The sequence below is a fragment of the Pseudophryne corroboree genome, chromosome 3, assembly GCF_028390025.1.
Source record: "Pseudophryne corroboree isolate aPseCor3 chromosome 3, aPseCor3.hap2, whole genome shotgun sequence".
NCBI lineage: Eukaryota > Metazoa > Chordata > Amphibia > Anura > Myobatrachidae > Pseudophryne > Pseudophryne corroboree.
Genome location: NC_086446.1, coordinates 75,082,898 through 75,109,375, shown reverse-complemented (window position 1 = coordinate 75,109,375; position 26,478 = coordinate 75,082,898). Strand labels below are relative to the sequence as shown.

The 26,478-nt window shown below is 45.8% G+C and overlaps 1 protein-coding gene across 1 annotated transcript; it reads left to right on the top strand.

Moving 5' to 3' along the window:
* Positions 1–12,787: 12,787 nt before the first annotated feature.
* Positions 12,788–26,058, top strand: LOC135057177 (parvalbumin, muscle-like). The gene is made up of 5 exons (XM_063963076.1): positions 12,788–12,851; positions 13,755–13,757; positions 16,217–16,346; positions 19,050–19,159; positions 25,896–26,058. The coding sequence occupies exons 1-5, from the start codon at positions 12,788–12,790 to the stop codon at positions 25,922–25,924; spliced, it is 336 nt and encodes a 111-aa protein (XP_063819146.1). The 3' UTR covers positions 25,925–26,058.
* The last annotated feature ends 420 nt before the right edge of the window (positions 26,059–26,478 follow it).

The window sequence follows — 26,478 nt, the reverse complement described above, 5'->3', positions numbered from 1 at the left end:
CGGGCGGGTTCGGATTCCGAGGAACCGAACCCGCTCATCCCTAACAGAAAAGCGGGACAGAAGCCCGCCGCCCAGGCTCTCCCCTGCAGATACACGGTAGAAGAGGGTAAAAAGAGAGGGGGGGGCACATAATTAGGCACAGAAATCATTATAACAGCGGCTACTGGGTTAACATTAAGTTACTGTGTTATTCCTGGGTTATATAGCGCTGGGGTGTGTGCTGGCATACTCTCTCTCTCTGTCTCTCCAAAGGGCCTTGTGGGGGAACTGTCTTCAAAAAGAGCATTCCCTGTGTGTGTGGTGTGTCGGTGCGCTTGTGTCGACATGTTTGACGAGGAAGGCTATATGGAAACAGAGCGGGAGCAAATGAATGTGGTGTCTCCGCCGACGGCGCCGACACCTGATTGGATGGATATGTGGAAGGTTTTAAATGATAATGTTAATTCCTTGCATAAAAGGTTGGATAAAGCTGAAGCCTTAGGACAGTCAGGGTCTCAGCCCGTGCCTGATCCTACATCGCAGAGGCGGTCAGGGTCTCAGAAGCGCCCACTATCCCAAATTGTTGACACTGATACCGACATGGATTCTGACTCCAGTGTCGATTATGATGATGCAAAGTTAAAGCCTAAATTGGCTAAATCCATCCGTTATATGATTATAGCAATTAAGGATGTGTTGCGCATCACAGAGGAAACCCCAGTCCCTGACAAGAGGGTTCATATTTAGAGATGAGCGGGTTTGGTTTCTCTGAATCCGAACCCGCACGAACTTCATGTTTTTTTTCACGGGTCCGAGCGACTCGGATCTTCCCGCCTTGCTCGGTTAACCCGAGCGCGCCCGAACGTCATCATGACGCTGTCGGATTCTCGCGAGACTCGGATTCTATATAAGGAGCCGCGCGTCGCCGCCATTTTCACACGTGCATTGAGATTGATAGGGAGAGGACGTGGCTGGCGTCCTCTCCATTTAGATTAGAAGAGAGAGAGAGAGAGATTGACCTGATTTACTGGAGCTTAGGAGTACTGTAGAACTGTAGAGAGTGCAGAGTTTACTAGTGACTGACCACAGTGACCACCAGACAGTGCAGTTTTATTTAATATATCCGTTCTCTGCCTGAAAAAAACGATACACAGTGACTCAGTCACATACCATATCTGTGTGCACTGCTCAGCCCAGTGTGCTGCATCATCTATGTATATATCTGACTGTGCTCAGCTCACACATCTTATAATTGTGGGGGAGACTGGGGAGCACTGCAGTGCCAGTTATAGGTTATAGCAGGAGCCAGGAGTACATATTATTATTAAAATGAAACAGTGCACACTTTTGCTGCAGGAGTGCCACTGCCAGTGTGACTGACCAGTGACCTGACCACACTGACCACCAGTATAGTTAGTAGTATAGTATACTATATTGTGATTGCCTGAAAAAGTTAAACACTCGTATCTGACTGTGCTCAGCTCACACATCTTATAATTGTGGGGGAGACTGGGGAGCACTGCAGTGCCAGTTATAGGTTATAGCAGGAGCCAGGAGTACATATTATTATTAAAATTAAACAGTGCACACTTTTGCTGCAGGAGTGCCACTGCCAGTGTGACTGACCAGTGACCACCTGACCACACTGACCACCAGTATAGTTAGTAGTATAGTATACTATATTGTGATTGCCTGAAAAAGTTAAACACTCGTCGTGTGACTTCACTTGTGTGGTGTTTTTTTTTTTATTCTATAAAAAACTCATTCTGCTGACAGACAGTGTCCAGCAGGTCCGTCATTATATAATATATACCTGTCCGGCTGCAGTAGTGATATATATATATTTTTTATATCATTATTTATCATCCAGTCGCAGCAGACACAGTACGGTAGTTCACGGCTGTAGCTACCTCTGTGTCGGCACTCGGCAGTCCGTCCATAATTGTATACCACCTACCCATGGTTTTTTTTTCTTTCTTCTTTATACATACATACTACTACTACATCTCTTTATCAACCAGTCTATATTAGCAGCAGACACAGTACAGTACGGTAGTCCACGGCTGTAGCTACCTCTGTGTCGGCACTGGGCAGTCCGTCCATAATTGTATACCACCTACCCGTGGTTTTTTTTTCTTTCTTCTTTATACATACATACTACTACTACATCTCTTTATCAACCAGTCTATATTAGCAGCAGACACAGTACAGTACGGTAGTCCACGGCTGTAGCTACCTCTGTGTCGGCACTGGGCAGTCCGTCCATAATTGTATACCACCTACCCGTGGTTTTTTTTTCTTTCTTCTTTATACATACATACTACTACTACTACATCTCTTTATCAACCAGTCTATATTAGCAGCAGACACAGTACAGTACGGTAGTCCACGGCTGTAGCTACCTCTGTGTCGGCACTCGGCAGTCCGTCCATAATTGTATACCACCTACCCGTGGTTTTTTTTTCTTTCTTCTTTATACATACATACTACTACTACATCTCTTTATCAACCAGTCTATATTAGCAGCAGACACAGTACAGTACGGTAGTCCACGGCTGTAGCTACCTCTGTGTCGGCACTGGGCAGTCCGTCCATAATTGTATACCACCTACCCGTGGTTTTTTTTTCTTTCTTCTTTATACATACATACTACTACTACATCTTTTTATCAGCCAGTCTATATTAGCAGCAGACACAGTACAGTACGGTAGTCCACGGCTGTAGCTACCTCTGTGTCGGCACTCGGCAGTCCGTCCATAATTGTATACCACCTACCCGTGGTTTTTTTTTCTTTCTTCTTTATACATACATACTACTACTACATCTCTTTATCAACCAGTCTATATTAGCAGCAGACATAGTACAGTACGGTAGTCCACGGCTGTAGCTACCTCTGTGTCGGCACTCGGCAGTCCATCCATAATTGTATACTAGTATCCATCCATCTCCATTGTTTACCTGAGGTGCCTTTTAGTTGTGCCTATTAAAATATGGAGAACAAAAATGTTGAGGTTCCAAAATTAGGGAAAGATCAAGATCCACTTCCACCTCGTGCTGAAGCTGCTGCCACTAGTCATGGCCGAGACGATGAAATGCCAGCAACGTCGTCTGCCAAGGCCGATGCCCAATGTCATAGTACAGAGCATGTCAAATCCAAAACACCAAATATCAGTGAAAAAAGGACTCCAAAACCTAAAATAAAATTGTCGGAGGAGAAGCGTAAACTTGCCAATATGCCATTTACCACACGGAGTGGCAAGGAACGGCTGAGGCCCTGGCCTATGTTCATGGCTAGTGGTTCAGCTTCACATGAGGATGGAGGCACTCAGCCTCTCGCTAGAAAAATGAAAAGACTCAAGCTGGCAAAAGCAGTAGCACCGCAAAGAACTGTGCGTTCTTTGAAATCCCAAATCCACAAGGAGAGTCCAATTGTGTCGGTTGCGATGCCTGACCTTCCCAACACTGGACGTGAAGAGCATGCGCCTTCCACCATTTGCACGCCCCCTGCAAGTGCTGGAAGGAGCACCCGCAGTCCAGTTCCTGATAGTCAGATTGAAGATGTCAGTGTTGAAGTACACCAGGATGAGGAGGATATGGGTGTTGCTGGCGCTGGGGAGGAAATTGACCAGGAGGATTCTGATGGTGAGGTGGTTTGTTTAAGTCAGGCACCCGGGGAGACACCTGTTGTCCGTGGGAGGAATAGGGCCGTTGACATGCCTGGTGAAAATACCAAAAAAATCAGCTCTTCGGTGTGGAAGTATTTCACCAGAAATGCGGACAACAGGTGTCAAGCCGTGTGTTCCCTTTGTCAAGCTGTAATAAGTAGGGGTAAGGACGTTAACCACCTCGGAACATCCTCCCTTATACGTCACCTGCAGCGCATTCATAATAAGTCAGTGACAAGTTCAAAAACTTGGGCCGACAGCGGAAGCAGTCCACTGACCAGTAAATCCCTTCCTCTTGTAACCAAGCTCACGCAAACCACCCCACCAACTCCCTCAGTGTCAATTTCCTCCTTCCCCAGGAATGCCAATAGTCCTGCAGGCCATGTCACTGGCAATTCTGACGAGTCCTCTCCTGCCTGGGATTCCTCCGATGCATCCTTGCGTGTAACGCCTACTGCTGCTGGCGCTGCTGTTGTTGCTGCTGGGAGTCGATGGTCATCCCAGAGGGGAAGTCGTAAGCCCACTTGTACTACTTCCAGTAAGCAATTGACTGTCCAACAGTCCTTTGCGAGGAAGATGAAATATCACAGCAGTCATCCTGTTGCAAAGCGGATAACTGAGTCCTTGACAACTATGTTGGTGTTAGACGTGCGTCCGGTATCCGCCGTTAGTTCACAGGGAACTAGACAATTTATTGAGGCAGTGTGCCCCCGTTACCAAATACCATCTAGGTTCCACTTCTGTAGGCAGGCGATACCGAGAATGTACACGGACGTCAGAAAAAGACTCACCAGTGTCCTAAAAAATGCAGTTGTACCCAATGTCCACTTAACCACGGACATGTGGACAAGTGGAGCAGGGCAGGGTCAGGACTATATGACTGTGACAGCCCACTGGGTAGATGTATGGACTCCCGCCGCAAGAACAGCAGCGGCGGCACCAGTAGCAGCATCTCGCAAACGCCAACTCTTTCCTAGGCAGGCTACGCTTTGTATCACCGCTTTCCAGAATACGCACACAGCTGAAAATCTCTTACGGCAACTGAGGAAGATCATCGCAGAATGGCTTACCCCAATTGGACTCTCCTGTGGATTTGTGGCATCGGACAACGCCAGCAATATTGTGTGTGCATTAAATATGGGCAAATTCCAGCACGTCCCATGTTTTGCACATACCTTGAATTTGGTGGTGCAGAATTTTTTTAAAAACGACAGGGGCGTGCAAGAGATGCTGTCGGTGGCCAGAAGAATTGCGGGACACTTTCGGCGTACAGGCACCACGTACAGAAGACTGGAGCACCACCAAAAACTACTGAACCTGCCCTGATATCATCTGAAGCAAGAAGTGGTAACGAGGTGGAATTCAACCCTCTATATGCTTCAGAGGTTGGAGGAGCAGCAAAAGGCCATTCAAGCCTATACAATTGAGCACGATATAGGAGGTGGAATGCACCTGTCTCAAGTGCAGTGGAGAATGATTTCAACGTTGTGCAAGGTTCTGATGCCCTTTGAACTTGCCACACGTGAAGTCAGTTCAGACACTGCCAGCCTGAGTCAGGTCATTCCCCTCATCAGGCTTTTGCAGAAGAAGCTGGAGGCATTGAAGAAGGAGCTAAAAGGGAGCGATTCCGCTAGGCATGTGGGACTTGTGGATGCAGCCCTTAATTCGCTTAACAAGGATTCACGGGTGGTCAATCTGTTGAAATCAGAGCACTACATTTTGGCCACCGTGCTCGATCCTAGATTTAAAACCTACCTTGGATCTCTCTTTCCGGCAGACACAAGTCTGCTGGGGTGCAAAGACCTGCTGGTGACAAAATTGTCAAGTCAAGCGGAACGCGACCTGTCAACATCTCCTCCTTCACATTCTCCCGCAACTGGGGGTGCGAGGAAAAGGCTCAGAATTCCGAGCCCACCCGCTGTCGGTGATGCAGGGCAGTCTGGAGCGACTGCTGATGCTGACATCTGGTCCGGACTGAAGGACCTGACAACGATTACGGACATGTCGTCTACTGTCACTGCATATGATTCTCTCAACATTGAAAGAATGGTGGAGGATTATATGAGTGACCGCATCCAAGTAGGCACGTCACACAGTCCGTACTTATACTGGCAGGAAAAAGAGGCAATTTGGAGGCCCTTGCACAAACTGGCTTTATTCTACCTAAGTTGCCCTCCCACAAGTGTGTACTCCGAAAGAGTGTTTAGTGCCGCCGCTCACCTTGTCAGCAATCGGCGTACGAGGTTACATCCAGAAAATGTGGAGAAGATGATGTTCATTAAAATGAATTATAATCAATTCCTCCGCGGAGACATTGACCAGCAGCAATTGCCTCCACAAAGTACACAGGGAGCTGAGATGGTGGATTCCAGTGGGGACGAATTGATAATCTGTGAGGAGGGGGATGTACACGGTGATATATCGGAGGATGATGATGAGGTGGACATCTTGCCTCTGTAGAGCCAGTTTGTGCAAGGAGAGATTAATTGCTTCTTTTTTGGTGGGGGTCCAAACCAACCCGTCATATCCGTCACAGTCGTGTGGCAGACCCTGTCACTGAAATGATGGGTTGGTTAAAGTGTGCATGTCCTGTTTATACAACATAAGGGTGGGTGGGAGGGCCCAAGGACAATTCCATCTTGCACCTCTTTTTTCTTTTATTTTTCTTTGCGTCATGTGCTGTTTGGGGAGGGTTTTTTGGAAGGGACATCCTGCGTGACACTGCAGTGCCACTCCTAGATGGGCCCGGTGTTTGTGTCGGCCACTAGGGTCGCTAATCTTACTCACACAGCTACCTCATTGCGCCTCTTTTTTTCTTTGCGTCATGTGCTGTTTGGGGAGGGTTTTTTGGAAGGGACATCCTGCGTGACACTGCAGTGCCACTCCTAGATGGGCCAGGTGTTTGTGTCGGGCACTTGGGTCGCTGAGCTTAGTCACACAGCTACCTCATTGCACCTCTTTTTTTCTTTGCGTCATGTGCTGTTTGGGGAGTGTTTTTTGGAAGGGCCATCCTGCGTGACACTGCAGTGCCACTCCTAGATGGGCCAGGTGTTTGTGTCGGCCACTAGGGTCGCTTAGCTTAGTCATCCAGCGACCTCGGTGCAAATTTTAGGACTAAAAATAATATTGTGAGGTGTGAGGTATTCAGAATAGACTGAAAATGAGTGGAAATTATGGTTTTTGAGGTTAATAATAATATGGGATCAAAATGACCCCCAAATTCTATGATTTAAGCTGTTTTTTAGGGTTTTTTGAAAAAAACACCCGAATCCAAAACACACCCGAATCCGACAAAAAAAATTCGGTGAGGTTTTGCCAAAACGCGGTCGAACCCAAAACACGGCCGCGGAACCGAACCCAAAACCAAAACACAAAACCCGAAAAATTTCAGGCGCTCATCTCTAATATGTATGGGGAAAAAAGGCAGGAGGTGACCTTCCCCCCTTCACACGAGCTAAATGAGTTATGTGAAAAGGCTTGGGAATCTCCAGATAAAAAACTGCAGATTTCCAAACGGATGCTTATGGCGTATCCTTTCCCGCCAACGGACAGGTTACGCTGGGAATCCTCCCCTAGGGTGGACAAAGCTTTAACACGCTTATCAAAGAGGGTAGCCCTGCCGTCACAGGATACGGCCACCCTGAAAGATGCTGCGGATAGAAAGCAAGAGGGTACCCTGAAGTCCATTTATACACATTCAGGTACCTTCCTAAGGCTGGCAATTGCGTCAGCCTGGGTGTGTAGTGCTGTAGCAGCATGGACGGATACCTTGTCTGAGGAACTGGACACCTTAGACAAGGATAATATATTAATGACCCTGGGGCATATAAAAGACGCTGTCCTATATATGAGAGATGCTCAAAGAGACATTAGTCTACTGGGCTCTAGAATAACTGCTATGTCGATTTCTGCCAGAAGGGTCCTGTGGACTCGGCAATGGACAGGTGATGCCGACTCAAAAAGGCACATGGAGGTTTTACCTTACAATGGTGAGGAATTGTTTGGGGAGGGTCTCTCGGACCTGGTCTCCACAGCTACTGCTGGAAAGTCAAATTTTTTGCCTTATGTTTCCTCACAACCTAAGAAAGCACCGTATTACCAAATGCAGTCCTTTCGATCACAAAAAGGCAAGAAAGTCCGAGGTGCGTCCTTTCTTGCCAGAGGCAGGGGCAGAGGAAGGAAGCTGCACAACGCAGCTAGTTCCCAGGAACAGAAGTCCTCCCCGGCTTCCACTAAATCCACCGCATGACGCTGGGGCTCCACAGGCGGAGCTAGGCCCAGTGGGGGCGCGTCTCCGAAATTTCAGCCACAAGTGGATTCACTCCCAGTTGGATCCCTGGGCAATAGAGATTGTGTCTCAGGGATACAAGCTGGAATTCGAAGAGATGCCCCCTCACCGTTACCTCAAATCGGCCCTGCCAGCTTCCCCCTAGAGAGGGAAATAGTGTTAGCTGCAATTCACAAATTGTATCTTCGACAGGTGGTGGTCAAGGTTTCAACAAGGAAAGGGTTATTATTCGACCATGTTTGTGGTACCGAAACCGGACGGTTCGGTCAGACCCATATTGAACTTAAAATCCCTGAAAATATACCTGAAAAGGTTCAAGTTCAAGATGGAATCGCTCAGAGCAGTCATTGCAAGCCTGGAAGGGGGGGATTTTATGGTGTCTCTGGACATATAGGATGCATACCTTCATGTCCCCATTTATCCACCTCATCAGGCGTACCTCAGATTTGTGGTACAGGATTGTCATTACCAATTCCAGACGTTGCCATTTGGTTTCTCCACGGCACCGAGAATATTTACCACGGTAATGGCGGAAATGATGGTACTCCTGCGGAAGCAAGGGGTCTCAGTTATCCCATACTTGGACGATCTCCTCATAAAAGCGAGGTCATGAGAGCAGTTGCTGATCAGCGTAGCACGCTCTCTGGAAGTGTTACAACAACACGGCTGGATACTGAATGTTGCAAAGTCGCAGTTGATTCCTACGACTCGTCTGCCTTTCCTGGGCATGATTCTGGACACAGACCAGAAGAGGGTTTAACTCCCAATGGAGAAGGCTCAGGAACTCATGACACTGGTCAGAGACCTATTAAAACCAAAACAGGTGTCGGTGCATCATTGCACGCGAGTCCTGGGAAAGATGGTGGCATCATACGAGGCCATTTCCTTCAGCAGGTTCCATGCGAGGACCTTTCAATGGGATCTACTGGACAAGTGGTCCAGACCACATCTTCAGATGCATCGGTTAATCACCCTATCCCCCAGGGCCAGGGTGTCTCTCCTGTGGTGGCTGCAGAGTGCTCACCTTCTCGAAGGTCGCAGATTCGGCATTCAGGACTGGGTCCTGGTGACCACGGATGCAAGCCTCCGAGGGTGGAGGGCAGTCACACAGGGAAGAAATTTCCAAGGTCTGTGGTCAAGTCACGAGACTTGCCTTCACATCAACATCCTGGAGCTAGGGTCATATACAACGCCCTACGTCAAGCGGAGTCCCTACTTCGTGACCAACCGGTTCTGATTCAGTCAGACAACATCACCGCAGTGGCTCATGTGAACCGCCAAGGCGGCACAAGGAGCAGGGTGGCGATGGTAGAAGCCACCAGAATTCTTCGCTGGGCGGAGAATCACGTAAGTGCACTGTCAGCAGTGTTCATTCCGGGAGTGGACAACTGGGAAGCAGACTTCCTCAGCAGGCACGACCTCCACCCGGGAGAGTGGGGACTTCATCAAGAAGTCTTCACGCAGGTTGTAAGTCGGTGGGAACTGCCACAGGTGGACATAATGGCATCCTGCCTCAACAAAAAGCTAAATAGGTATTGCGCCAGGTCAAGAGACCCTCAGACGATAGCTGTAGACGCCCTGGTGACACCGTGGGTTTTCCAGTCGGTCTATGTATTTCCTCCTCTTCCTCTCATACACAAGGTGCTGAGAATCATAAGAAAAAGAGGAGTGAGAACAATACTCATTGTTCCGGATTGGCCAAGAAGGGCTTGGTATCCAGATCTGCATGAAATGCTCACAGAGGACCCGTGGCCTCTGCCTTTAAGACAGGACTTGTTGCAACAGGGGCGCTGTCTGTTCCAAGACTTACCGCGGCTGCATTTGACGGCATGGCGGTTGAACGCCGGATCCTAGCAGAAAAAGGCATTCCGGATGAGGTTATTCCTACGCTAATAGAGGCTAGGAAGGACGTGATGGCTCAACATTATCACCGTATATGGCGAAAATATGTGGTTTGTTGTGAGGCCAGGAATGCCCCTATGGAGGATTTCCAGCTGGGCCGTTTCCTTCACTTCCTACAGTCGGGAGTGACTTTGGTCTTTAAATTGGGTTCCATTAAGGTCCAGATTTCGGCGCTATCCATTTTCTTTCAAAAAGAACTGGCTTCTCTGCCTGAAGTTCAGACGTTTGTAAAGGGAGTGCTGCATATTCAGCCCCTTTTGTGCCTCCAGTGGCACCTTGGGATCTTAACGTAGTGTTGAGTTTCCTGAAATCACACTGGTTTGAACCACTCAAAATGGTGGAATTGAAATATCTCACGTGGAAGGTGGTCATGCTACTAGCCCTGGCTTCGGCTAGGCGTGTGTCAGAATTGGCGGCTTTGTCACATAAAAGCCCTTATCTGGGTTTCCATGCGGATAGAGCAGAATTGCGGATCCGACCACAATTTCTGCCGAAAGTGGTTTCATCCTTTCATATCAACCTATTGTGGTGCCTGAGGCTACTACTGACTTGGAGGATTCCGAGTTACTTGATGTGGTCAGGGCTTTGAAGGTTTATGTAGCCAGAACGGCTAGGGTCAGGAAAACAGAATCTTTGTTTATCCTGTATGCTTCCAACAAGCTTGGGGCGCCTGCTTCAAAGCAAACTATTGCTCGCTGGATCTGTAACACGATTCAGCAGGCTCATTCTGCGGCTGGGTTGCCGCTGCCTAAATAAGTTAAGGCCAATTCCACAAGGAAGGTGGGCTCTTCTTGGGTGGCTGCCCGAGGGGTCTCGGCATTACAGCTTTGCCGAGCGGCTACTTGGTCAGGTTCAAACACCTTTGCAAAGTTCTACAAGTTTGATACCCAGGCTGAGGAGGACCTTGTGTTTGCTCAATCGGTGCTGCAGAGTCATCCACACTCTCCCGCCCGTTTGGGAGCTTTGGTATAATCCCCATGGTCCTTACGGAGTCCCCAGCATCCACTAGGACATTAGAGAAAATAAGATTTTACTTACCGGTAAATCTATTTCTCGTAGTCCGTAGTGGATGCTGGGCGCCCGTCCCAAGTGCAGACTTCTTCTGCAATGCTTACTGTAGTTATTTCTTAAATAAGGGTTATGTTATAGTTGCATCAGGGTTGATCTGATGCTCTGTTGTTGTTCATACTGTTAACTGGGTAAGTTTATCACAAGTTATAAGGTGTGATTGGTGTGGCTGGTATGAGTCTTGCCCTGGATTTCCAAAATCCTTTCCTTGTACTGTCAGCTCTTCCGGGCACAGTTTCTCTAACTGAGGTCTGGAGGAGGGGCATAGAGGGAGGAGCCAGAGCACACCAGAATCTAAATTCTTTCTTAAAGTGCCCATGTCTCCTGCGGAGTCCGTCTATTCCCATGGTCCTTACGGAGTCCCCAGCATCCACTACGGACTACGAGAAATAGATTTACCGGTAAGTAAAATCTTATTATATATTCACAGTGGTGCAAGTAGAAAAAAATTGTTAGTTGTACTGTGTGCGCGCCAGCAGAAACTGGGTGTGGCACATATGACCCAAATAGTGCAGTGTCAGATACACATATGCCCCCACAGTGCCAGATATGCCCCTACAGTGCTAGCTATGCCCCCACTGTGCCAGATACACATATTCCCCCACGTTGCCAGATATGCCCCCACATTGCCAAATACACATGCCCCCACAGTGCTAGATATGCCCCATACAGTGCCAGATACACATATTCCCCCTCGTTGCTAGATATGCTCCCACATTGCCAGATACACATGCCCCCACAGTGCCAGATATGCCCTCATAGTGCCAGATATTCCCCCACAGTGCCAGTTTAGATATTTTTACCTGCGTGTTGCCAGGGGTTTCATGTGCATTGCCAGGGGTTTTACATGTTGTGTCAGGCTTTTTCCCAGATGCTTTCTGCTCTGGGATCCATGCTCGTTGCCACGAAGAATGCTCGTTACCTAGGGAATGCTCGTTGCCTAGGGATATCTAGAGATGGCCACTGACCATCGATGTTATCCATTGATGGTGACCATCGATGGATAACCCACTGATGGCTATTCCTAGCATTTGCATTTGCTGGTGGGCACTAGCCCGCCAGCACTATAATCCTCTCCCCTTCCCTCCTCCCTCCTCTCCTGTACTCCGCTCGGCTGGCAGAGTTTTCTGGAATGACATGATCAAGTCATGATGTCATGTCACAATAGCATCACGACGTCATGATTCGCGTCATCCATCGGGCCGGCTGAGTGGAGGAGGGAGGTAGGGGGAGCACTGGCATGCCCGGAAAATTTCCGGTGTTGCCAATCTGCTCAGCGCAGCTGCCCCCGGAAATTTTCCAGCCATGCCAATGAAGAGGTTAAATGCCGCTGCCTTTGGGCCCCTTGACAGCAGTGGGCCCCAGTGCAAGGCCCTTTTTGCACTGGTGGTAGTTCCGCCACTGGATGGTGCATTATGTTTTTAAAACGTCTTTACTACGTAAGTGCATTGAGTTCTTACAATCCTTTCATCTGTCAAAGGTCTCTGCACTACGGTGTGCTCTTGTGTCCCTCCAACCTGTGATTATTTACACATGGGAGGAAGACACAGATTATAAAATGAGCTTACTACAGTATTTTCATTAGTGCTTTATTATAGAGGAGCTCTCCATCAATCATTGCTGCTACATTATTGTCATTTATTTTGTGAGAACTGCATATTAAGGAATACCTGTGTATGGCTTTCCTGTAATTAAAGGACAATCATTTAAGGGTGATTAATATTTTATATAGGTGTGTGGATATATCACCTGATATTGATTAATCTTAATTACCTTGGTGTTTCATAATCCATTTACTGTATGTATACCGCCCCTTGGAAGTGATGGGTCCACCAGTATATAATCTGTTCTCTCTGTCCCACTCTGTTCCAGATCCAAAGCCGCAATGACTGCTATGACCGATATCCTTGCTGCTGCTGCTATCAAAGAGGCTGTGGAGGAATTTACAGGTAGGATATGTTATGCAGTGTGTGTGCTTGTGTGGGATGGATGAAAGCTATTTCATTACTTAAAACATTTTAATGAACAGTATGTGACTTTATAATAGTATACTTTACAATGGCACATACCACTATGCTGCAGGAAAGCTAAGTAACTCTTTAGTGCCCACCTGGTCCTGCTAATGCGGCTTTCAGAACTTTATGCAGCACTTTCATGCTTTGCAGAAAAATCAAAAAATTAAAACTTTACGCAGTATAAACACTAGATCAGGCATGTCCATATTGCGGCCCTCCAGCTGTTGTGAAACTACATATCCCAGCATGCCCTGACACAGTTTTACTGTCAGAGAATGCTATAGCTGTGTCAGGGCATGCTGGGATGTGTAGTTTCTCAACAGCTGGAGGGCCGCAGTTTGGACATGCCTGCACTAGATAGTAACACCGATCGTGTACCATGCTAGATTATAATACTGTTTTTTGCTGTAATAAAAAAGGGTATTCCACTTAAAAAATCAAGAAACACTTTAAAATGATGGTTGTCCTTGGGCATCTTCTGCCAAGTTTTATTGCCCAAATTGCAGCATTCACTTCCCATGGTCCCCTCCCATCTATCTATTACTTACTCTTTGCTTTTTTCTTGCTGCTATTGCATCTTATCCCCTCTCCTTCCATCTCTGTCTTCTTCTTTTGTGGAAATCTCTCCATCTGTCCTTCACAACTGGTTATGTGGTTATAAATCTGCAAAAAGTGGGCCATTAGGCTGCCTTCACTCTAAAGCAGGGATGGGGAACCTTTGGCCCTCCAGCTGCTGTTGAACTACACATCCCAGCATGCTCTGCAACAGTTTTAGCATAGCCATATAGCAAAACTGTAGCAAGGCATGCTGGTACAGTATGTGTAGTTCATCAATAGCTGGTGGGCCAAAGGTTCCCCATCTGTGTTCTAAAGGAACATCTGATTAACATCTTTAGATAACAGAGAATTGCAGCCTGAGGGACACCATGCTTTATTGTTCCCAAAAAGCAATTAAAGATAAAATGATGCAAGAGACAGATCCAGCCAGATTAGGATAAACTGTAAATAAAATTGTGTCACATAAAATAATAAGCCTTCTTATGTAACCTAGAACATGACATTTTATGAAATATCTTATTTTGGAAAGTTTGCCTAAAAATAATATTGCAGAAAAAAAAGAAATTTCCATGGAATTACTATGCAGCAGAATGATGCAGGTGTAGAGGGGTGTGGATCATAGAGTCTACCACACTTAGGTCGACAGTGTCTAGGTCAACCACTATTGGTCGACATGGTTTCTAGGCTGATATAATCTGCAGGTCGACATGTACAAGGTCGACAGGACAAAAGGTCAACATGAGTTTTTTTTATTTTTTGGGGTGTCATTTTCTCCATAGAGTGACCGGGAACCCCAGTTAGTGCACCGTGTCCCCTCGCATGGCATGTGAACTTTGGGCAAGGTTACCATTCCCAATTCTAGTCCACGTGGATCGTAAAGCATGAAAAAGTAAAAAAAAAAATTGTGAAAAACTCACGTCGACCTTCTGTTATGTAGACCTAGACCATGTCGACCTAGAAAAAATGTCGGACACTGTCAACCTAAATGTGGTCGACCCTATGATCCGCACCCAAATATATATGTACCCCATTGTATTGTGGTCTCTCGCCTTGCTCAGGATTTGCTGCAGAATACTAACTCATTATCATGCACCAGGATATAGTATACATGAGATCTTAATATGTGCATAAACTCTGTAGCCTGCTGCTTCTAAATAGTCACTGAATTCCACTGCGACTTCTAATATCCCTGTAATTTACAGAAAAGCGTACACAAATATGTGCTAAACCAGTGCTTCTCAAACCCAGTCCTCGGGACACATTATCAGTGCATGTTTTCCTAATCTTCTTGCTGAACCACAGATGTATTCATTGATAAATGACAAAAAAATTAAAAGATTCACAGGTGGTTATAATTTATTCCACTTGTGATTCTACGAGGAGACTTGGAAAACATGGTAGGGCTAGGGATAGGGAAGAGTTCCTGCCTGACACTGATACAAGGGACAAGGGGCAGGATGTACTAAGCGGAAAATGCAGTAAACCCGCTGTTTACCGCATTTTCCTCGTGTACCATCCCCCGGCCGGCAGGTCAGCGCCGCGGCGGGGTTCGCCAGCTTTAGCTGGCGATAGTCCATAGAAGCCTATGGGCTTCTCTCCGCTGCGCTGTGTGAGGGATCCGATCGGATCCCTCCCAGCATGCCTTGCGGCCACCCCCGTCACCCTGCGCATGCGCAGACTGACTCCTGGGGCCGAATCCCGGAAGTGAGGCTGCCGCTGTGCATCGCGGAGGACAGCTCTTATCGGAAGAGCTGTCCTCCGCAATGCTGATCGCATATGTAAGTACATATGCGATCAGCATCGTGGCGCAGGGCGGCGATGTACATTAGTACATCCCGCCCAAGGTAAAACACCACTAGACCACCAGGGAATGTTTGTCAACAGTTCCTCATGTCGACATATCCAAGGCCAGTTCTAGACCTTGTGGCGCCCAGGGCAAAAGTTTCCTTTGGTGCGCCCCCCCCCCAAAAAAAAAAAATCCCCCCCGACAGGTAAAACAGAGTTAGTGTGCACCGAAGGCGCATGCCCAAAAATAGGGGCGTGTATTCATAAGGAAGGGGCGTGGCCACAATTATGTCCCCAGTAGTTGTGCCCCCAGTAGTTGTGACTCCTGTAGTTGTGACCCCTGTAGCTGTGCACCCTAGTAACACCGCTTACTGTACAAACAAACAAAAAAAAACCCACAATACTTACCAGCCCCACTCCTGCTTCCCGTCCGCTGCTGCCGCTGCTGCTCATTCTCTAGCCTCCCGCTCTTCTCTATGGGAGATACGTCATGAAATCTCTCCCATAGCGCCGCACAGACACTAGAGGTAAATTATGACCTCTCACGTCTGACAGTGGCGCCGGGGAGCGGGATGCGGGGTGCAGGTGGGCGGCGGGTGCCTGCGGGGTGACCGCAGCGCCCCAGGCACCCACCCTGCTTGCCCGTGCCTAGAACTGCTCCTGGACATATCCTCCATGTAGACACACAAATTACAAACTAATAGCATGCCAGTTTGAATTTCAGTGAAACAGGGTCGTTTTTTGATTCCAGTTTGTTATGGTTGCAGCCTTTATGCTGAAATCACGTCTGCATTGTTTCCCCTAGTATGGGAGACATTGGTGAAAGTGAAGTAAAATTGTAGTTATTTGAGACTTCCAAAGTTTCCTTACTTTGCTCTCATAATGAATCCATAATCTGAATCCCTCTGATATACTTGAATCTGTCATCCATTATCTTGTCTCTTGTTTCACTACAGCTGATTCTTTTAACTACAAGAAATTCTTTGAATTGCTCGGCCTAAAGAACAAGAGTAAAGCTGTCCTGAAAAAGGTTTACAACATTCTGGATACAGACCAGAGTGGATTTCTTAAGGAGGTTGAGCTCGGGTAGGTTAATGGATATATTCTATAACATTTTCAAACACACAAAGAGTGTTTAATATGTACTCCTCAGTATGCTGGATTTTTTAATACACACCATTACTAACATTTTTCCACTTTAAGAAATTGTGAACCGCATAAAGTCATGCTATAAAAAATCCTGTAGGCAAATGGAATATAATGTATTCTTCAGCCAGTATGTCCAGCAATGTAGCATGGCAATATGCAATTCTAATGCATTGGGTAATGTTTATATGTCCAAGAACTAAAGATTCTGGTAAAACTTTGCTGAAATCCAGATTTTCAGCAGTACGCATAGGTGTACGCCAATTCTGCCGCAGCTGTGAAAGTGTTCTCAAATATTGGGGTATATGCAATTGCGGTCGAATTCCGGCTGGAATTCGACCGTTTTTAAATTCAACACAATTCGACTGTCGAATTCCGTCCGCCGGGGCCGGAATTCGACATATTCAATAAAAAACGGATTCGACAGTCCCGCTGTCGAAAAATCGGACCAATTGACGGATAAGTACGTCCTGGATTCGACTTTTCGGACGGCACAAAAATGGTTAAAAAACCCTGAAAAAAATTGCATGGGTCCCCCCTCCTAAGCATAACCAGCCTCGGGCTCTTTGAGCCGGTCCTGGTTGTAAAAATACGGGGGGGAAATTGACAGGGGATCCCCCGTATTTTTAGAACCAGCACCGGGCTCTGCGTCCGGTCCTGGTGCAAAAAATACGGGGGACAAAAAGCATAGGGGTCCCCCATATTTTTAACACCAGCACCGGGCTCCACTAGCTGGAGAGATAATGCCACAGCCGGGGGACACTTTTATATCGGTCCCTGCGGCCGTGGCATTAAAACCCCAACTAGTCACCCCTGGCCGGGGTACCCTGGAGGAGTGGGGACCTTTTCAATCAAGGGGTCCCCCCCCTCCAGCCACCCAAGGGCCATGGGTGAAGCCTGAGGCTGTCCCCCCCATCCATGGGCTGCGGTTGGGGGGCTGATAGCCTTGTGTAAAATAAAAGAATATTGTTTTTTGCAGAAGAACTACAAGTCCCAGCAAGCGTCCCCCGCAAGCTGGTACTTGGAGAACCACAAGTACCAGCATGCGGGGAGGAAACTGGCCCGCTGGTACCTGTAGTTCTACTGAAAAAAAAAATAGACAGGGCCCCTCCATCCCAAAAAAAAAGATTCTGCCGCTTCGCTCCACCCCTATGTGAAAACTGCTGCACAGGTAAGGCATGCTTTAAGATGTCCTGCCTGCGCAACAGTACAGTGTTTTATAGCCTAGTGCAGCTCTCCAGGTATTGGTAGTAGGAGGCAGGGGTGGGCCCCACTCTCTGTAATGTCCCGGGACACTAGCCCCCACAGTCCCCCCCCTGATGGCTGCCCTGGCCGGAGCCATTGTTACTGCGTATGGGATTGCAGAAGCAGGCTGAGACCTGCCTTGAAAATGGTCTTGACACGTTGACACTTTTGCAGCCACTCCCAGTTAAAGTACCTCCCCAAATGTTCCCTGACTATCAATTATTCTGCAAATAAATCCTCTCTGCAAATGTCGTCACAAGTCCAATGCGGTACACGCACAGTGCGACTCAGGTGCAATAATCTCTCGACTGCAAAACATTAGGTTTGCATACACTCTGAATCGAACCCATAGCTCCATTTTCAAGTTTCAATATTGTTTCTCCATTTGCATTTTGACAAATTGCCAGTCTATGGATGGAGTTAGGACAACGACAGTCAATTAATTGTGAGTGCTGTGATTGGGGCAGGAGACTTTATGCCAAATTCCGCTGATGAAATTTGCAAACATCCGGAAATATCCAAACCTTTTCTGCAAAATATTTTCTCCATGACAGCGTACATTTTGCATTATACATACCCAGTGCTCCTCCAACCACACAGAATTAAACGATCATTGTCATCTCAAACATATAGGTGGCCATTCCAAGTTGATCGCAGCCAGCAACTTTTAGCTGCTGCTGCGATCAATAGTCCACGCCTACGGGGGGAGTGTATTTTAGCTTAGCAGGGCTGCGATCGCTTGTGCAGCCCTGCTAAGCTAAAAAAAAATTCAAGCAAAACTAGACTAGCCCTGGACATACTTACCCTGTGCGATGGATCCAGGGATGATGGTCCCGGCTTTGATGTCACTCCTCCGCCCACCGTTGTCCTGGACATGCCTGCGTTTCACTCACCACTCCCTGAAAACGGCTCCAAACGGTTCCGGATCCACCCAGCCACGACTCCTTCCTGTCAATCTTCTTAGCGGTCACTGGTGCGACCACTTCCGTCGGTAGCCGTGACGTAACCCGGCTGCCGCGCATTCCGCACCCGTTTGCACCACAGCGAAAAAACGCTGCGTGCGAATGGGTCGCAATGACCCCCATAGAGTGTAAAATAGCAAAACAATATGTGACTTGAAGATTGTATCAATGGAGCTACACACATCGACCTGACAGCCCAAGTTGCCAAAATGTCTATTTGTGCCAATTTCTACCTCAAGTTCCCACATCTCTAGCGCACTGACCACTTATCCAGCTTACAATATTTTTGAATATTGCAGGTTGTTACATTTCTGGATTTATTGGTTAAACATGCATTATATTACATTTGCCTTTATAGAAAATCTTTTTACATGTTATGGTTTCTTAAAACAGATTATATTAGTCTAATATACTAATTACATCTCCCATTCTGCAGTCATATGATGAAAGGATTCTCCCCTGAAGGAAGATCTCTTACTGAAAAGGAAATAAAGGATATGCTAGCCGATGGTGACAAAAATGGAGAAGGAAAAATTAGTCTTGATGGTATGTATTGTGGTGGGATTATACACTAGTTACACTGACATCAGGGCCAATCTGTATGATGCTTAAGGGAATGCAATAAAAGTCCAAAAACCAATGGGTATGGTAACATACAATGGATTCTAGTGTTAACCAACCAAATGTCACTTTTACTTGTGTCGTGCTGCACTATGTGATGCGCTACTTGTTCCATTTCCATGTTATTTTTTTGCAAGAATCTAATAGATGCCCCAAAATACAAAAAAAAAAAAAACTATGATAAATCTTTAAGGGTCAAATCAATGTGCAGCCAACCTGAGCCATAAGGAATCACTGAACTTCCGAAAATGAACAACACCACAGAATAGCGTTCAGGGAAGTTGGCGCTTAATAGTGACCCACACAGAATATGTTCAAAGGGATCTTCATTCATAAACTAAAACAATTCTTCCATATGGGTACCTATAATAATAGAAAAAACGTGGACATAATAGTATGAAACCTTCACAGCATCCACCCCTGGTGACATCAGATGAAATCAATGCGTTTAGTAGAAAACTTTGCCCTGTGGAATAAAGGGTACAAATTATCCCCTCAAAAACCCACACATCCATGTGTGAGAAGAAAAGGAACCCTCTTAGGGTATATCAGCATGTAGACGGTTCTTTGATAAACAGAAATTAATGCTTTGAAGTTGGATCCACCACTTGGTTTCTCTCACTGCAATAAGCAGGCAAAGGAAGAGTGATTTAAAACATTTTAAAAACTATTTTTATTTAGCATCTGATCTGTACACAGAAGAATATCCATGATATAGTAGAATTAACTTCCTATTAGACTCAGACTCAGCAGGCACACATATTAACCAGACTCAAGCACAAAGAGATGGAATGCAGAGTAACCATCTAGCCATGTGCAGTGTTGGACTGAGGCAGGAATGGCACACCTGGGGGGGAATGTAGTGATAGGGCCCATGTTTAGTGGTGTGGCCATTCACCACAGAGGGGATCAGTATGAAATACCTACAATCAAAATCCCGACGGTCTGCGAGGGGACACGGTACACTTATACAGTGTCCATGTCAACCTATGTCAACATACACACTGAAAAACATGTGTTGACTTTTTGACCTGTCGACATTTTAAATGTCTGTATTTTAACCTGCACATGTTATATCTGCCCCACCTGCAGTGCACATGGTTTTGCCCAACTGCTAACAAATTTGCTGCTGCGATCAGATCTGAATTAGGCCCCATGTCCATTATTTCTCATTATTACAATAATCCGTATGATTGATGCAACAAAGAAGAATTGTTGGTTTTTATTATTGAACATCTATATGAACATTTCCTCTATGAGGTGCACCAAAATAATTTGCCCCAATCACTGCAGACACACTTGAGTCCCATGCACTACCAATGTCAGACACAGTATTAGAGATTTTTTTCTTCTGCGTATGCGTACATGTCCCACTGTGCAGTGCATAAGCATGCGGATAGTGGCCACATAGAGTCTGAGTTATGATTGAGGAACTCAGGAGACGGTCAGTCTCAGAAATGTGCTTTACAGTGGTGTATCCATAATGGGTGCAATTTTTTGAATGCTTACCCCTCTGTAGTCCCATGTCGACAGCAGCAGTGCTACACAAGTCACTGGGAAAATGGCGCTGTGGAAATTTTCCAGGCGTTTCACTCATGTGCAGTACTAAAATCACTGGGAAAATGGACGCCCCCTTCTGTATGTTCATCAGTGTATCCGTAATGTGCCACTTGTGTGCACCTTATTGTTCCCGCGTCTTCATGCTCACCAGTGCCACTCACCTGCCATCTGTGTACCTTATTGTGCTCCCCCTCTGTCTTCATGCTCTAAAGAGTGCCCCTGACCCGCTAACTGTATGTAACTTATTGTGCCCCCTCTCTGTATGTTTGTCAGTGTGCTACCAGCATACCTCCCAATATGACCCTCTCCAGGAGGGACACAATGCTCTGCTTCTGGACTTCCCTCTTAATTTATGATCACCGATACCTGTTTAGAACAGGTTAATGGATAAGAAAGGTGTTTGACCACAGGTGCCGGCAATCATACATTAAGAGGGAAGCCCAGGAGCAGAGCATTCTGTCCCTTTTGGAGAGGGTCATGTGGGGAGGTATGTACCCGGATGTACCTTATTGTGTGCCGCTAAATCAAGGTGCATACGGTAGAGGCTCAGAGGTTTTGTGATTGGTAAATTAGACCCTTTAGAAAGCAAAATATCAGCATCTGGATTACAAATAAAGATTTGAATGTGAAACCTAAAAAATACTGATGAGTAAAACATAGACAAGGCTAAATTGTGCACCATTTTATATAAAAGCTCAACAGCTCTTAAGTGAATTGGATTAAACTAGCTTAAACTAGTTTACAACAAGAGATCATTATTCAAAATATGATACTTTAGTTATTGGGTTTGTCTTCTACATGTATCTAATGTGCATCATACGCCTTAATCGATCAACAGTCATTACAAAGCAATTAATCCAGCTATGGAGTCACATCAGAAGACATAGCAAGATTATTCCTTATGCTGAATTATATAGGATTTAGCTAGCATCGTAATCATTAGTGTCTTAAACATATTGCTCTAGAGCTTTGGAACACTAACAAATACTGTAGCCTACTCACTCAAAGGCCCATTATCATTGCGTACCGTATAACAAATGCTTAAGCTTCAGATGGGATCAGTATGTAATCTCGGTGGCCGGGATACTGAATGTCAGTATACTGACAGTGGGATCCCGGCCACTGGTGTGACGGCTGTGGGGCGAGCGCTACGGTATGGTAACTACTTCCCTATCAGATAACTTGTCGCCAGAGCTGGCCCTAACCAATATGATAGCCTAGGCAAGATTTTGTCTGGTGCCCCCTTGCACAGACGCTAGTTCCGCCTCTGACCCTGTACTCCTTTCCCAGCACCATCACCCCTCACCCATAGCAGTCCTCATTTTGGTGCTCCTACCCCCCTATATTTTAAATAGGAACAGTGCACATTCGGTGTGCAGCCCAAAATGGGGCGTGTTCTTGCTAGGAAGGAGCATGGCCACACAATAATACCCCCAGTTGAAATTACGCCACACAGTACTGCAACTTTATTCATATTATATCATGCAATAGTCTCTTATTCACGTTACATCACACAGTAGTACCACATTACTGCTCACAGTAGTGCCCCTTATTCACATTACACCACACCATATTGCTCTTTATTCACATTACACCACACCATATTGCTCTTTATTCACATTACACCACACAGTAGTGGCCTTTCTATATGTTACGCCACAAAGTACTGTAGTACACCTTATACACATAATGCCGCACATTAGTAATGCATTTCGAAAGCAGATAGAGCCACAGTTACACATAGAATATAGGCATGCTGCATATCATTTTATTGAGCAGAAGCTGCTTGTGCCCCATGACATTACAAATGCACTAGACATTTGCCTAGTTTGCCTATGCCTAGGACTGGCTCTGGTTCAAAGGCTCATTATTGAAGGAAATGTGGCCCTCCAGTGTAGGTATTTTACTTTAGTGACTCTTTTATAGTATTTATATCTATATGTATTTCTAGTTACATTTTGATGATTGGTGTGGAATATGGCTTTAATATTAACATATTAATGGGGATTCATGTATGAGATAAGCATATTGTAGGGAACTGGAAGGACCAGGGCAAGTATACTATCACTCTATGCCTACAGCATGAAACAGGAACACTAACAAAATGTGGAGCAGAATATGTACTGGAATGTGTTTGATACCACGTAGAGAATGGTATTTAACAAGTGGATCTTTGCGTTCTTGCAGTCTACCAGGTTGCAGCCTAATCTTGACACACCAGCACAGATATAGTGAACTACACTCACCTATTTGAGGTGATATATTTGTCTGTAGGGTTACTTTATCATTTTTCCTTCTTATACATGAGGTTGACATCTCATCTTGAACCCACAATTGGAAACTAAAAATAAATATTGCTCTCTTTGAATGGAAGGGATCTATAGCAGCATTTTATGTGTATTTGCACTCACATACTGTAAGGGGTGATATAATGGCTCCTGAGATCAATCCCAACAGTACAGTAGGTAAAGTGGTTCTCAAAAATAAGCATAAGGAACATATAGTGCTCTTGGGAACCAGTAAATGTGTAAAGTGAACTTTATATCATAGACGTGTGCACGAGTTGTGCAGGGTGTAGCAGCCCCAACCCGAATCTGCACAGAATTCGTCAGACACCAATGCCAGCCGTGTACCTGGGGCATGTAGGCACAGATAGTGCGCTGGTCAGCACTCCAAATGCAACACCACCACATCATCAGCTTCCAAGGAAGATGTGAGTGTGCTGAGTTGGAGGCGTGGCTAAGTTGGTATGTGGCTGAGTGGGGCGTGGCTATGTCAAGCACACCATTGAAGAAGACCCAGCACATGCCTATGCCTTAAATTATATATATCTGACATTCACAGTTGCCATTTTTATTTAGAAACAACGTTTATCCTGAAACGAGTACATACAAATCAGATCTGTGGTGCAGGATTTCCGTAACATTAATATGTAATTAAAATAAATGATCTCAATGGCAAATTTCTAAGCAGCACTGTAACATGATGCCAGGGTTTCAAGCTGCAGAAGCCTTTAATTAGTCCAGCCTGAAACGCTCCCCTGGTCCTGGTATGACTGATTAGAAACCCTATCCAACAAGTATAATAGTCGCCGCTAAACTCTGCTGTTCCAGAGCGCTATCCCCAGCGGTAACATCATTAGTCACTTACCAGTCAAACATACTGTATTTTGTAAAACTAATCCACAGAAAAAAAAATTACATTCCTTTTGTACGCATGAACTGATCGAGTAGTGAGAAAGTGATCTATGCTCTATGCAATAACCCTGGCACGCCATTTTCTCATTCTAGATGCATAAGGTGTCATAGAAAATATACAATCTATAAATATTAGCTCTGAGGCCCCTTATAGGACTTTTCCACTTAAAACCCAGATCCGACCCAGGCAATTGAGCACAGATTTCAAGACATGTCACAGAAACCCCGTTCACACTGCAGGCTGGATCCGAGTGTTCCCTCTGCTGCCGCTTGGAGATTACTAGGGTGGCCAATCCCGGGCCATTTTTTCAATCTAGGGAATCGGGATTGAAAAATGATAAATCCCGGGATTCCCGGAATTGGCTTCTTTTCAATGTGCCCCACCCCTCCTGCCCTGCCCAGCCCAGCCCAGCCAAGATAACTCACCCTAATGTGGACAAGAGGGAGGGTGGGCCACTTGCTGTGAGGTGCAAGGCAGTGCAGGGCGGGCATCTGGCTGCGCAGCATGACCTCTGACCTTCAAGTCATGCTGCGCAGTGCGCACAGCCGGGCCAAGGGGAGCTGAGCAGGGTGAGCCAGGCAGGGTCTGAGCCTCATACGGACATTCAATGATGCCCATTATAGAAAAAACTAAGGTGGTGGCCAATCCGGAAATCCTCAGAATTGGAAGCTCCAATCCCAGGATTGAATCCTGGACAATTTTAGGCCGGGTTCCCGCCGATCCCGGTATTGGCTACCCTAGAGATGACATCATCTCCAAGCACAAGTGAGACAACTTTCCATAGGCTTTTAACGAGACCCAGGTCACCTGTTTACACTGCAGCTTTACCCTTATTTTTCAAGGACCCTTTTCCAGTGAGCCGCGACTCAAGTAGTCCTGGCAATATCCTGAGCCAGAGGTTCTCAAATGCTGTCCTTAAGCCACCCAAATGGTCAGTGTGTTAAGTTTATCCATGCTTGGTCACAGGTGACTAAATTAGCACTTTAGTTAATTTGGTTTAACCATCTGTGCTGAACCATTGTATATACTGTACCTAAAACCTGGTCCGTTGGGGTGCCTTGAGGCCCACATTTGAGAACCTCTGGTCTGAGCAGTGGAAAAGGGGAATAACTGTCTTGACTTTATAAGTAGTATGATTTGAGATATTAAGGTGGAGATTCAAATTGAGAAGTAGGTAGGAAAACTGGCACGTTTAAGGCTTAAATTTAAAAGGGCAATGCTTTTAATAGTAAAAACCCTAAGGGCCAGATTCAATTAGCTACACTAATTACCGTGGAAGGTACAGGGCTTGCAACCTCAGCCTGGAGCTATTCAATTACAAGCCTTGTTCATCACACAGTAAATCTGCAGCTAACCAGCATTAACTCATAGATTCCGAGATAAGTGCCCATAAGTTTACATCACCCGCGATAAGGGCAGAATTCTCTCCTTACCGTGGATTTCCACAATAAGTGGAGCCTGCAGGCCTATCATGGGCTGCAGCAGCCTACAATTGAATAACCCCAGCCACTGTATAAGCCCATGGCAATTAGTGGGGCTCATTGAATCTGCCCTAAATGTCCGAGAAGTCAGAGGTTTGAAACAAGATTTGTTTAATTAAATGGCAGCACACAGACAACATTACCAAAAAAAGTATAACAAACTCATAATGTACAATGTATGCGACATCTATACAATTGCAAAAGTAAATAATAATAATTATAATAATAATAATTAATAATGTATTCTCCTATTTTGCATTTCTTTTCTTGGAATATGATTTTATTACACACATTTACATAAGAACAAAGTTGTAAATTGCAGCAAAATATACCATAAATCTTAATTTTATTTTTCAATTTCAAATATTGTATGTAAAGATTTTGTTTCCCCCTAACCAGAGTACTTTCATCTGTATTCACAGAGTTCATAACCATGGTGTCTGAATCCTAAGTCACTGAAGCTCTGTTGTTATTTGTGCACAGCGTTCACCTTCCTTAAAAGCCAAATTATTTATTGCTCCTGTTTTATACTCCACCTCTGGTCCCTGCCTCCGGGAACAAATCATAACAAAATGCAATAAAGGGCAAAAACACCTCAGAAACTGGAATCTCTTGTCTTTTTTTTGCCACTAATTGGTTTCTATTGTAATTGGGTTGTAAAAACACAGTAGATGCAGCCATTTTGTGTGAACCAATATTAATGCAGCCTATGAATTCACTAGAAAGAAACCAGTGACATCACTGAGGAACTGGACAAGGTGTATAAACGAAAGCTAAATTTTCAGTTCTACAAATTACTGACTGTGTTTGCATGATAATGGGGCATATGTATCATGGCTTGGCGAGAGATAAAGTACCAACCAAACCAGGGACGGTTTAACAGAGGAGGGGGCCTGTGTGCAGAATCTGCGTAAGCCCCATTCCTCCCTACAGTGCAGTAGACTGGCAATGTGCCAGAGTCTACTGCGCATGTGCAGGTCTCTGGAAACATGGTGCACACCATTT